We start from the raw sequence: 14348 nt of genomic DNA, 5'->3' as shown, positions 1-14348 counted from the left end.
TGCTTATGCTGATGACATTCTTCTAATTAGCCGGTCTAAACTCAGTCTATCGCAGATGGTTCATAAAGTTTCTTCTTCTTTTACTAAAATCGGTCTTTCGCTTAATGTTGATAAATGTGAGTATCTTTCTTTCAATGTTCCCTCTTCTCCTAGGCCTCTAATTTTTCAAAATTTTTCTATCCCTCATGTAGATTCGATCCGGTGGTTGGGTATTACACTTACAAAAAATCTTAAAACTCTTCGGGAGCGTGCTGTCTGGGATGCTAGAGTGAAAATCCAGATTGGTTACTCTAAAATTGTAGCCAATCGAGGGAAATACAATCGTATTGCCCTTGGTAAGCTTTATTCTACTTTTTCCGATCATTCTGTTCTTTACCTTTCTGGGCTTTACCCTATATTTAAGAAAAAAGACATTAGCGATATTCGATCCTCTTATTTCCGTTTCTGTAAATTTCTTCTCTATCTTCCTCTGTGGTATAAGAATCGAAAGATAATCAAAAAGTTCCATCTTCCGAACATTACTGAGAAGCTGACTGATCTACACAAAAAGCTCTCAGAAACGGCGTATCGGCGTTTGTCGCCTCACCACGGTCTGATCTGTTTGTATGATTAATGTCTATTGTTGACTCTCGTTTTTTTTGTTATTTGTTTTTTTATTTGTTATTTGTTTTCAGTTGTTCTTCAAGTTTTTACTCCACTATTTATCTTTTTGATGTAAGTGGGTTAGAAATAAATATTATTATTATTATATATATGACCATGCATATAATTAGTCTTTGGGGAAATGCACTGATAAGCAACAAAACATAGATCTGCCAGATGGCATTACCATATACTCATTACTGCTGCAGCAAGACCTACTTTCAAGTAGATCAAATCTGCCATGAGAAGATGAAATCAATCTTAAATAAGATCAAAATAACAAATTACTTGGAACCTGTGGCACCAATTCAGAGATACTTAAAACAGAGGACCATGCAATGATATTTTGGCTAGATTATCACCCAACTCTATGTTCTTGAAAAGCTGTTTGCAGTATTGTTAGTGAAACTGGCAACATGTTTACTACATGTATTGCCCCCTCTTAAGAAAGCTGGATTTATAACATGAGGAACAACAATGGGTAAACTTATGGCAAACCATATAACTGGCTTTTGTATAAAGTGAATATACCACTTGATGCCTTTTTTTCTGCTCTTTACAAATATCATAATCGCTTCAACTGAAAGATTCAGATTTAAAGACTTTTTTAGCTCTTAAAAATGACAAATTTTCAAAAAATTATGAGAGTTCATATAACTGACTTACCAATAAATCAAACATGCCATTTGATGGCTTTTTTATGTTCTTTACAAACATAATAATTGCTCCTACCATGAATTCAAATTTAAGCATTCTTCAAGCTCTTAAAAATGACGAATTTTCAATTAAAGTACATGTTATCCATTGTTTCCAGCAAAATAATATTATGTTTTCTCTGTGCCAATTTCAACAAAATAATACTACATTTTCTCAGTGCTAAAATTATTTATAATAAGGTTAGGTTAGGTTAAAAAGTGCTTAAATCTGAATTTGCAGTAGAAGCAATTATTATATCCATAAAGAGCATAAAAAAAAGGCATCAAGTTGTACATTCACTTTATATGAAAGCCAGTAACATGGTTTGCTATAAGTTTACCCAACAATGGAGCAGTTCAACATTGTCAGATGATTTGCAGAGGGGATGCTGATATTCAACAAAAAAGCATAAATAGATTTTATTGACTTTTGTTCTGTCTTTGACACTGCAGACAGATAATACTGAAAGCAACAGGACAAACTACAAAGAGTCAGCCTCTTTAAAAAACTCAATAAGAACACAAAAAGTACATTTCTGGTTAAAGATTTTGTCTCCTTTTCCTGTGAACAACAGAGTAGGGAAAGAATGCACTGCTGCATCTCAGGTGTTTAACTGTGTAACTAACCATATCCTAAGTGAAAGGCACCATTTCCACCCTTTTGGCATCAGTTATACTAAGAAGACCTTTTCTGTAAAGATTCAATACTTGAATTATGTTGATAGCTTCAAATGACATGACAAGATTCACAACACTAAGATCCTTATGATCTTTAAACTGACAAATCTTGAAACTGTAGCAAAAATCTGTTCCCTGATGTGGTATGGGACACCTTATCTGGCTCCAGCCATGTCAAGGTTATCATACATTTTAACCCCTTAGAGAATAGATGGTGACATTCTTGAGGGATGCCTTGCATGATGTGGACTGGTGTCATAAATCAATGCATGCTCAGCCATAATATCAAACTAAACAAGGCTTCATCCCTAGTTCTGGATATAACCATGCAGAGATGTCTGATGGCACTGTTAACTTGTTTCCTTTATACTGGCTTTCCTGCTGAGGAAGATTATAGAGTCAAATTGTCTTCAATAGAGTATTCAAAGCTATAGGAATAGGAAGGAATTAGAGGTGAGATAGGATCTTACCATAGCAAAGAACTGGAGTGATCAGACTTAAAAAACTTTCTATTTCTATATTTAACCTATAAATGTGTTGCCAAACAATTTAATACTCTAACCAAGAACTTTCTATTTTCATGAAGATTTAGAAAATATAGGAGTACAGAGTACATAATGAAAACATGTTTTGGTATCAATGAGGTTTTTATTATGTTCTTAACTAGCACCCTAATACCAAATTCTTACTTTACTATATTAAAGAAACAAATCATATTTGTTGCACTTTCAAAGTTGCTTCCAGTTTCAATGGCATTCCTGGTCCCCTAATGACTAATTAATCCTTGATTATATCCATAAGTTGGTGATATTTTTTTTTTATCATTTTAGTACTTATTTCTCATAAAGAATTGATCCCTAATGCCAAACAATACAAACTGAGAAAAAACAACAATCAGAATCAGCCAACCCTTGGACCATATCCAAACTTTAGACCTATGTCCAGGCCTTAGAGGGGGGGGGGAGAGGATATTGAGAAGAGGCAATATGACTGGCAATGGGAAACCCAAAGATTTTATTTCTTCAACCTAGCTAGAATAGCTTAGTACAATAACACCTTATGTGATTTTGAACCTATTTAGGTTATATTGATTAGGCAAACCCAGATACATTGTTTACCCAAGCTATCAAAATAGTATGTCAACAACATATTTGGACCAGTTTGGAGAACTGAGTTGAAGCTTTCAAAGAATAGCCTAAAAGAGGAAGGGAGAGCCAGGAGCCTTCAGATTTTGCAGTTGGAGATGAGGTATTGATAAGTGATTTTAGTTTTGTATTCTTTCTATGAATCATGCTTACTAATTTCTGTAATTCTTTAAATTATTTTTCATTTTAAATTCTGTTGTTCTAAATTTGAAAGCAAACAGAAGAATCTTAAATAATCTATTTACTTATATAATTCCTGAAAGTATGTTTCATTACACAGAAATAAGAAAAGTTTCTAATTTTAATTGAAAAAATATTAAAAAAATAAATTATTTGAATTCAATTAAATTATTTAATGAAAAATTACTATCATTTAAAAAATGATAAAAATACATTTTTGGGAGATTGTTGAAGCTCTCACAATCCATAAGAAAATGACTGAGAAAACAGTCCTGAGAAAACAGAATTATTCTGTAGAAAACAATCAATAATTCATACTTTCATTGAAAATTTGTCATTTGTAAGAGCTCAAAAAGTGCTTAAATTTGAATTTGCAATAGAAACAATTATTATGTTCTTAAAGAGCATAAAAAAGTCATCAAGTGGTATGTTCACTTTATTGGTTAGACAATTACATGAGCTGTGATACATTTACCCAAAACTTATTATAGTTGTAGTGGCTATATCTGGGATCATCAAGGGGGTTGTTTGAATTGTTAGTAAAAGAACCATGATAAGTGGAGAGAGCTTAAAGAAAAAATCAAATGGTAGCCTACTGCATCAATTTACATATTTCTCTTGAAAATATTTAGCTTTTGAATTGATACTTTGTATTCTAGGCTATAGACCTAAAGTAAGGGTGTTGAGAAGAAAACATGTTCAGAAAACAAATCTTAGGTCTACTTCAAAATATTCAGAATAGGCTGATTAGCATATTTTGACTGAAGCTGTACTAAATTCCCCCTCCCCCTAATTTTCAAATAAACTAAGCTTCCAATGTGTTTTCCTGTTTCTTGATTTCACCATAATTTATTCAGTTCATGGATAGCCTACATGGGTTGAAACAAGAGGGTTTTTCTCCTTTTGCTGGCATAACATGATGAATTGGAAGGTATATATATATATATATATATATATATATATATATATATATATATATATATATATATATATATATATATATATATATATATATATATATATATATATATATATATATATATAATATGGGCTGCAGACTATATTCACGAATAAGTAGGGGGAATATGAAGTAGCCTAGAGTTAAGCTGAAATCAAAATGTGTCAACTACAATTATTCTGCATTTCATGCAAAAAAAATTATATTTTAAACATGTTTCCTTCTCAGTAGTTCCTGTTCTAGTCTTCTGGCCTTAAACCATTACCCTTCAATCAATGATTCTTCACTTATGCTGATTCCTGGCAGAAAGACATAGTCAGTTTTTCCATCCTCTATTGAAATATGAGATTGGCTTCTAAATATCTGGCAATTAATTCTTATCGGCTCTTCGTTTAATTTTATAGTATTAAGCTTCAATTCGGCAAATTTATGCCAGAATGTAATAGACACTGCAGACTTAAATGGGGTAAATTTTAAATCTCGAGTCATGCTTGACTGTTTTAAATTTTCTGCTCACAATTGCCTATTGCAACAGAAATTGAAACTTACCCCTATTTTAGGGAGCAAGAATGTAATTTCCCGATACCTTTGGATGATACATGATTATATGCTGCTAATAGCGTTCATATAAAGCAAAATACCTATGAGGGGAAAGAGTCCAACAATCATTCAGGAATTCCTAGGCTTCATTTGAGTGCTATACCACATATAGACAATAGACACTGTCTATCAGACTAAAAGATTTAAAGTTTTTTTTTTAATCCGAATTCTCACCGATTATCTAAGAAACAAAACAAAGAATTGAAAAACCGATTTCAAGTTGCTAACTACCCCAAAAAAATTTAAAACATAAACAGGCTGGCGGTTTATCATCCCCGAAAAAATTTTTTGCTTTTTGCATAGTCATCCATTAATTTTAGTGGTACGTAGTGAATAGAACAACAAGCTTAACTCCACCAAATTCACTTATGGATAAATAAGTCTCCAGAAACTAATGCGTTTTACTTTAGTGATTCAAAGCCCAGAATGTTTCTTGCTTTTCTTGATAATCACTTTTCCTTTTTTGCCAAAAGTTCATTGATTATCTATCTTGTTCATATTGGATTCACAAATCCACTTAAATTCTTGCAAATAAATAAGGGTTTAACTTATTTTCCATAGTACACTCCTGTTTGGGACATTTAATAAAATATTATTATTTTATTTCATTGTCCGTCAAAGTCAAACAAAAAACGGACTCATATAAAAATACAAGAATAAGACACACAAGACAAATATAAATTACAGGAAAATGCAAGTTTTAGACATAATATAGTACTCACTAGCACAAAAAGACTGGTTAAACCCTACAAAAAATAAAAAACACACTGATTTTTACTGGTGGAGGATTTCAAACCACAGTTGGCTTTTAACACTATCATTGAATTTTAGATCTGGTTAAGGATTGCTGAAACTGGGTCTGTTATACTATAATTTTTAATAAAAAAGAACTTTGGGACAAAAATGGGACACAAAACAGAAATTCAGCCTACTTAAAGAAAGCAAATCCAAGTTGACGTTTATCGCACTCGGGAAAAATTATCTAAAAAGGATTGGGATACAAAAAATGGGGGAGTACTATTGCAATATAGAGCCGAGGTAAATTTTGTTTGTTGAACCTCAACCTATTTGAAATAACTTTTTACTATATGCAACAAAATCCGCACTGCTTATAATCATATTAGTTCTCTTATATACCCAAAACTGTGCGACTAGAATTACATATATTATCAGAATATGATATTAAAGAAACATTAATACATTGCACGACACATCTGCTGCTTTATATTTCTCTTGCCTTAGGATTATAGTATTATAAAAAGCAGTAGGTGAATTTATAGCCCCTTTTTTAACTGGGACAATAGGATCATTTTCGATTTCAGAATCAGTATGCTTGTGCAGGAGCTTAAGTTCGGCTTTCAGATTTGCATACATATCTTTTAATGGAGGAAGGGTTCCTTATTTTGGACTGCACTTTCCCATATCGAATGTCAATTCATCATGAGTCAAAAAGTCGAAACGTTGAACATCTTACGTCACGAGAGCCAAACTTTTTCCAGTTTTCTCGGCATCAATGAAAATAGATACTACGCCGGATTATGTATGGGAACAACCCAGACGCGGCTGGAATCCAAACTGTGAGTCCAGGCTATAACACATTTCGGACCTCATTAATTATCAAAAGCTCAAATATTTTACAGAAAGTTATTGAAACCATAATTGGCCGTGAAAATAAAAAACCTTGTCCAAAGACTGACAAATCTTAGATTTCGAGGAGGCAAGGTATTTGTGGACCCCCCTTTGATCTTTGTATACATCAGGATCTACATTCATCAAATTAAGTGTTAAGATGTTTCATATTGCTTAAAAGATGAATATCAAAACAGAATCTACTCTTTTCGATTAGAGTGATTTCGATTTTTTTGGGCAATGCCATTGGTGGGGGAAGGGTTGTTGAAACTACAAAGTCCTTTACACCAATTTTTTTTTTAATTTGAAGAACTTTAATATAAAAAAGTATTAACAATTCCAAACAGATTGTAAAACACTGCATTTTGAAGGATGGCTATCACATTTGTATAGTATTATCTTTACACATTTTGGTTTTCGTTTTATATACAATGTATTTTACAGCTTATTTATATTTCAGAGTTATTATTGTTTGTTATTTTATGTATGTTTGAGATTTTTGCGTAAAAACTTTTTCTACAATCAATTTTCAATTAAAAAAGAACAAAAACATATTCATGTTCTAATCATCACTGCAGCAAAAGGTTCTGGCCCAAGAAGATGGATAGGAGTTTAGCCTTGGACAGTTCAAAATAGCAATAGAATGTTTTCGGAAAATTTACAAGGAATTTATAATTGTTATAATATGTTGCAAGAAGCCTAATACAAGCTTAAAGGTACTGCACAAGACACTAAATTTATACAAGGATTTGATGCATTCAGTTGAGAGTTTTATTGGTTGGGGGGCACTTAACACCCCTCCCCCACCAATTAATTTGAATAAAAAATTATGAAATTGTTTTTTTAATTAATCCATCCTTTTTTAAATATAAAAAAGGGAAAAACAGAGGTCCATTACACTTCCTAATATGTTCCACACTAATATTTGTATAGATATACCGCAGGTAAATTCGTGAGCATACTTAATGGCAAAATTGCAAAAATGTACTATACTTCCTGTGTCGCCACGTTTTTTCAGGTCAAATTTTTGTCCTTGGTGGTTAAGGGTCTTTTGGCTTCCTTCTTAAATCTACCAGTTCAAGATAAGATACTATTGAACTGAGGGAGGAAATATTTATTCAACAATCTAAACTATTAGATCATATAGTAGATAAATAGTGAACATTTTGCAAATACATATAAAAAAAAACATGGATTTAAATCTCTAAAGTAGTTTAAAGATTTTAAGAAGAAGATACAGTTACGCAAGACAACAATATTGCATTAAAATATCTAAGAACACTCTCAACTGGATATTTTTGAAAAAAAAGAGGTTTACTCTCGGCTTTATCTCTTGTGCCAGATTTATATGAAATAATTAGTTCTCAGTAACATGATGGATCTTCATGCATTCAGCAATGGTAAACCCCTAGGATAAGCCCATATTGCCAAGTGAAAGGCCTACAACTGCGGCCTCATACTTAAAAAGTGTGTCATAGTGCTAAATTTTTAGTGTAAAAACAAGAAACAAGCCCAACGTCTACACCATCAACTATTTAGTTGTCAGCATAATCACATCAGAAACCTGTCCTCCTCTGTATGTAAACAAACATTCCTGCAAACATTATCCTGCATAATCAAGAACTCAGAGTGAATTTCTGAAGACCATTAGTTGCAAAGAAAAAGTGAAACACGAAGTTTGTCAAGAAACATTACCTGACCATTCTCTTAGCCAATCGAATGTCAGCCATCGCAATAGCAGCAACCTTTCCCTCCACCTTAGTAATTTGTACTAGATTTTCCTAAACTGAACCGGTCGGTATTAACGAGATGTTTGCCGATTAATAAGTTTCCTTGATTCCTGGGATTGTTAGTAGCGGCACAAGTGCACAGATGTACCGAAATCATAAAATCCTGCAACTGAAAATTCAAATTAGAGAATAGCTTTAGTTTTGCATCAAGATAAATAAGCCATATTATTTATATTATTTATATTATATTCATATTATATATATTCAGTTGAAAAATTTAAGGAAGGGCTCAAATACCCAAGGATTCAAGTATGTCGTCAATGACTGTAGAAGTCTCATCAAATGGGATTAATGTCTGGGTGATCAAACAAACAAGAACCAAACGCTTTTTAACTTAGATTTTATGTGCCCTTAACTATTGAAGGAATCATTGTAGCTAAAGCTTCGTGTATTTAGAGCTTAAGAAGAGCGTCTCCGGTCAATATGTCCCAGGAATAATCAATGGATCTGTAATTTGTAACAATATCTTTCGTTTTAAATTTCATTTTAATATTTATTTTCAGTCATTTTGATTTCTTTTTTTATTCTTTAGTTTGTTTTGGTTTGAAAAAATTTATGCTTTAACTTAAGGTGGTTTTAAGTTTTATTATTACTCTTTAAATATCGATCTGTTAAAAGGCACTTAAAGTGCCATGAATCCTAAGCCATTGCTAATTAAAAAATCAAAAGACTCAGACAACCGAGAACGAAGTTCTTCGATTTTGAATTATCAACTTGGTGGAAGTGATGAAAGACTTGAGAGCCATGGCCAATCAAAGTAAAGACAAGAAAGATAGTCTCAGTGAGAGGCAAAACTGGCATAACTTTTTCAGAATCGTATAAGGATTACTATTTTCACTTCTTTCAGTCTATCATTCATCTTAGGGCAGAACTAAGGTAGATAACATAAAACTAGATTAGTTCGCAACACAATTTTTTAATCTAGTAATGAACAACGACAGAAGGCCTCTTGTGAATTGAACAATTTCGCTTAGACCTAGTTTCGACTGTCCATAAATTCGATCCTCAAACAAAATTGGAACCTCTTCAATAGTGAAACCAAATTGACTCGCTTTTACTATCATCTCCATTTGAAAAACATATCCTTTTGATTGTGTCTCGGCAACAAGCTTTTGAAGTACAGATCTCTTATAGAGTCGAAAGCTCCCAGTTGCATCAGACACACCAGGTTGGAGAAGTATTTGAGTTAACAAATTGGCTCCTCTTGACATAAGCTTCCTCTTAAAACCCCACCCTTTGATACCTCCTCCAATTTTATAACGACTCCCGGAGACTATATCAAAGTCTTTTTCCTTCTGCTTTTCAATAAATTTGGGAATAAATTTGGGATGATGAGATAAATCCGCATCCATTGTTACAATAAAATCTCCAGTTGAATATTTCATGCCATGGACATATGCAGTGCCTAGCCCAAGCTTTTTTTCTCTTGGTCGTAAAATGATTCTGTCTGAACCATATTTTTTCTGCAATTCTTTTGCGACATCTAGTGTTCCATCTGGACTTCCATCATCAATAATTATAATTTCGTAGTCGTATCTGTTTTCGTTCAGTGTTGATACTAGACGTGGAAGAATGATAGGAAGATTTTCTTTTTCACAGTATGTAGGCAGCAAAATAGAGTACTTAGAGCAGCAAATAGAGCAGAATAGAGTCGCAAAATAGAGAAAAAATGGGTACATATTTCCTAGAGTTGAAAGTCTTTTACTTTTACAGATATATACATGTAAATCCCTTTTCCTAAAGGTAAAATGTTACTAATGTATTTCCTGAAATGACTACTTAAACAATTACATATTATAATTACTATATGAAAATATTTATGCAATTAACTATTCAAGAATTACCATTCGAATACATGAAAATATTTTTGTACCTGCCGTTTTTCGCATGACGTTAAATATTCTTTTAATTTTACTATAATGGCACAACAATATGGTACAATTTTTGACAAAAACTGATTTTTACGCAACACATGCATTATTCACAAAGTGATTCACTCTTGAGTAAGTTAAAGTTTGGAAAATGCCCGTGACTGTATTATTAAAATTTCGACCTAACCCATAAACCATCTAATACCGGAGTAGTCACTCGCTGAGAGAGGCTGTCATATATCAACCATCTTACTATAAGGATCATGAAATTCCAAAGGTTTAGCCATTATTTGCAAAGGGCTCACACCGAGCTATTAAACCTCGTCAGCCATTCCAGAAAAATGACTGCTTTAAAATCTTCTATTTAAATTAATTAGAAATTTAAAGGAGGAGAAGAGGAATAATGAAAAAAGGGGCTGTTTGATGCTAGATGTGTGATTGACAGAGAGAAAAGGGGATTAAAGCATGACGTCAGAAAATCTCTTTCCATGATTTCCAAAAGCAGCTGAATGCAATAGCAAATTTTCACCTTAACACTATTTGCCTCATTGGTTGAAAAAGTCCATGAAATAGAAGAACGCATATGGTGCCAGCACTGGGAGCCCACCGGCTTCACCACCTGGCCCTAGCACTTGCCAAATGGAAGCCTCTCGATTTGCAAAGTTGCTGAAACGAAAGAATAGACAAAGGATTCTATATTTCATGGAAGGTTTTTTCGATCATATCCCTGTCCTTTTTTGGATGAGTTTGGGACTTGGAAACTTAAGGAAATATATATGCTTGTGAGGCTATTCATGTACAATCTCTGAGCTAATAGTCTACTTTTTGTGTTTGGTGATCATGGAATGACATCAACAGAAAATCATGGCGGGAATACCATCAATGATGCAGATGCTGCATTGTTTACATATAGACATCAACAAACAGTGAAATTCCAGGTGCACTTGTTACCCACAATATCAGCTCTTTTTGGTATTCCGGATCATTTTTCTATTAATGACCAGACTATAAAAGGACTTTTACCATTGTCACCAAAGAACTGAAATTTAACTCGAGTGAGGAAATACCTCGATAGAATCATTCCATCAGCCACAAAAGAGTTAAAGTTGGAAATAGGATGTTCCAGAACAGTCATAGCTGAAGAGGTACCTAAAAGCCACAGCTGAAGAGGTACCTAATATGAACAAAGTAAAAAGCATATTAAAATCGATTCAAGTTAAGTTCCTACAGATCTGTACACAGCTAAAGATTTTTGTATCTTTTTATTGGCTTTTTTCTTTTAGCATTGTTTTAAAAAGCTGTTTTGTTTTGCTTCCTTTTCGCTAGGAATGCAAGTTTTCATCAAAACAATGAAATGCTGCTTTCATTAGTTTTTTTCTTTTCTGGTAGCCCAACGAGTAAAAATTTCATCATTATGAGTGAGTCTAGTTATTCTGAGGACTTCCATTTTTAACAATACGCACAAACTGGAGCAAAGGCCATGAAACCCAATCTTCGCTGGTGAGACCCTTTGGTTGTATTGACGTCAGAATATTATTGATGTTAAAAAAGAAGTCGTAATTTTCATTTACCTATCGAATAATATTTTTATAATTATTTACGAACCAGGTTTTCTATACGAAGATTGTTGAAAAGATTCAGTTTGTTTCATTACTGAGCCTTTTCCTAACAATAAGATGGGGCGGTGTTAATACGTCAGTGGCATTTTACGAATGATCCTCTAAGCGGAATTCTTTCAAAAGATTAAAATTTTGAAACCGCAAAAGAATTTCGTGGAAAAACCGTCGTAGACAAGAAAAGTCTTACTATGTAAGACTTATCAAAACCTCTCAGCTATAAGACATTTCAAGCCAAATAGACAACTTTAATATTGGCTTTAAAAAAACTTCAAACTTACTACTTTTTAATTTCAATCCATGCGCAACATTAAATGGTATATAAAATTTTCGATCTATCTAGACCTGATTTTAATTTTGTTTTCTATTCTATTACCCCAATTTTTCCCTATACTCATTTCGGATATCTTTAGGTCTCCAAATGACACCCCGCATATTTTAAATGCTATATCTAGGTGGGATGCAGAATATTTCAGAAGTATTGCTGAACATGGGTATATCTATGAAAATCAATTAGCATTTTTGCCTCTATTCCCATTGTTATTAAACCTTTTTGCGAAAGTCTTGTATTTTTTTTTCTTTGAACAAATTCATTTTTCAACTTGTATTAAATTGGCGGGAATATTGATGAATATGAATCTTCATATTTTCACTATTATTACCCTTAAAAAGTTAACTGATTTAATGTTTAGTAGCCAGACATTCACAGCGAAAACTCTGATTTTCTATTTGTTTTCACCGGCTAAGGTTTTTTTCATTTCATCATATAGTGAATCCTTATTTGCTTTGTTCACATTTTCAGGACTCTACTGTCTGAAATCAGATAAACCGTTTACAGCTTCTATATTTTTTTCGTTATCATGTGCTACAAGGTCAAATGGCATTCTAAATGTTGGATTTATATTTTACTATTGCTTGAACTGTATTTACGTGACTCAGGGAAAACTAAATTTGTTTAAGGAGATGATGGGCTGTATAATCCAAACATTATTAGTTGTATCACCTTCACTTACCTACTTATGGTATGGGCACTATATTTTTTGCAAAAATGCAACTATTCCTGCTTGGCATCTCAAGACGTATGGTATAATGAGAGGTTACAATGTAAGGGGTATCTTTAAGCCTGAATGGTGTTCATATTATATCCCAAATTTTTATGCACACGTTCAAAAAACTCATTGGAATGTTGGATTCCTAAGGTATTATGAACTTAAGCAAATTCCAAATTTTGCTTTAGCTCTACCTATTATAGTAATTGTTATATCCTTCGCTGCTAACTATTTCAATAAAAGGAGAGACTTGATTTTTAACTTGGGTTTGATGAAATCTGATAATAAATATGATGGAGAGTTAAATATGGAGGGTCACACTATTTCACTTCATGTACTCAAGAGCAATGATTGTGATGAAAATGTTCAAGACGAATACACAAAACTGGATGAAGGATCAGTTGCAAGATCAGGGGTACAAGAAGCTCACTTCAAGAGTATGACGAGAGATTTTTATTGTTTTATTTTGCATGGAGTATTTCTGTGTGGATTTGGATTATTCTTCATGCACGTTCAGGTTACAACAAGAATGGTGGCGTCATCTTCGCCTTTATTGTATTGGATTGCAGCCTGTGTTTGCAAAATAGACATAGTAGACCGGGATATCATGGCTGATGACGTATTCAAATTTTTCTTTAACTGTTCTATGTCGTCAATAGAAAGAGCGATTAAACTATATTTCATAGGGTATGCTATAATAGGATGTGCAGCTCACTCGTTATACTTACCTTGGACATGAAAAGCTGGGAGCTCCAGCGTCCAGTGGTACTTTTAAGGTTCAAATGATAAATCTGGGAATTGGAAGTGTGCGAAGGAATTAACTTTCTAACAGAACCAAGCCTATACCTCTGTAATCACCATACTCATTCTTATCGTTTTTTTATCATGGATTTTAATTAAAGTTTTCCTAAAATCGTAAGGAAAATCACATTTTTCAATCAAATTCAAATCCTCTAGGAACTTATTTCTAACTCTGTGGCTTATGCAAAACAAGTTTTAATAAATTGTTATATAAACTATCAAACTGACGTTATCGTTTAGTTTCTACTATTAGCATCATTTAGGGCTGTAAAATACGATTTTGGTGTCGTTCCTCATCTTATAGATAGATATGCAGATTTTTTCAACGAATTAATTTTATTTTCGGTAGTTTGTTAATTGCAACGAGTAGCTGCTGCAACTTACATCAAAATTCGCCATTAAGCAGCTCTCAATGATGTTCCTTTTTCGCTACTAATAGTGGAAAAGAGGATACATTGGCACTTCCTAGGGTTTCCTCAGTGTAAATAATGACGACGACCACACTCCCTTTCTATAATACAACTACAGAAGAGAGAATAATGAGGACTTTTTTTTCCCAAGACAGTGAACCAATAAAACCTATTTAAATATTTCGGCCCTATATCTAAGGGCCGTCTTCAGCCAAAAAAAAAATAATAAACAACAATACACTTACAATAAAAGTTCTCGGTTAAAAATCCATTTTTTAAAATAG

At 33.0% G+C, this 14348-nt stretch overlaps 3 protein-coding genes across 7 annotated transcripts in view; 1 reads left to right on the top strand and 2 right to left on the bottom strand.

Annotated features, from left to right (window-relative positions):
• The window catches only part of LOC136041046 (ubiquitin-like modifier-activating enzyme ATG7), a 567744-nt gene extending 562683 nt beyond the window's left edge, over positions 1–5061 (bottom strand). For 4 of the 5 annotated variants that reach the window (XM_065725580.1, XM_065725579.1, XM_065725581.1 and 1 more), the window contains exon 1: positions 4564–4809. In XM_065725580.1, the coding sequence (XP_065581652.1) occupies positions 4564–4787 (224 nt within the window). In that variant the 5' untranslated portion in view covers positions 4788–4809. Of the gene's footprint in view, positions 1–4563; positions 4810–4939 lie in introns of those variants that run through there. The other variant, XM_065725583.1, reaches the window with a different exon arrangement.
• Positions 5062–9213: 4152 nt separating this feature from the next.
• LOC136041072 (dolichol-phosphate mannosyltransferase subunit 1-like) lies at positions 9214–9996 on the bottom strand. Its single transcript, XM_065725626.1, has one exon. The coding sequence runs from the start codon at positions 9994–9996 to the stop codon at positions 9214–9216; it is 783 nt and encodes a 260-aa protein (XP_065581698.1).
• Positions 9997–10065: 69 nt separating this feature from the next.
• On the top strand, positions 10066–13592 carry LOC136041071 (GPI mannosyltransferase 2-like). The gene is made up of 2 exons (XM_065725624.1): positions 10066–10076; positions 12218–13592. Exons 1-2 carry the CDS (start codon positions 10066–10068, stop codon positions 13590–13592), a joined length of 1386 nt encoding a protein of 461 aa, XP_065581696.1.
• The last annotated feature ends 756 nt before the right edge of the window (positions 13593–14348 follow it).

The sequence above is a fragment of the Artemia franciscana genome, chromosome 21 (assembly GCF_032884065.1).
Source record: "Artemia franciscana chromosome 21, ASM3288406v1, whole genome shotgun sequence".
In the NCBI taxonomy this organism is placed as follows: domain Eukaryota; kingdom Metazoa; phylum Arthropoda; class Branchiopoda; order Anostraca; family Artemiidae; genus Artemia; species Artemia franciscana.
This window is presented reverse-complemented; position numbering and strand designations above follow the sequence as displayed.

Excerpts from the sequence above, each read along its gene's own strand:
- LOC136041072 (XM_065725626.1), bottom strand. The coding sequence starts at position 9,996 with ATGTACCCATTTTTTCTCTATTTTGCGACTCTATTCTGCTCTATTTGC.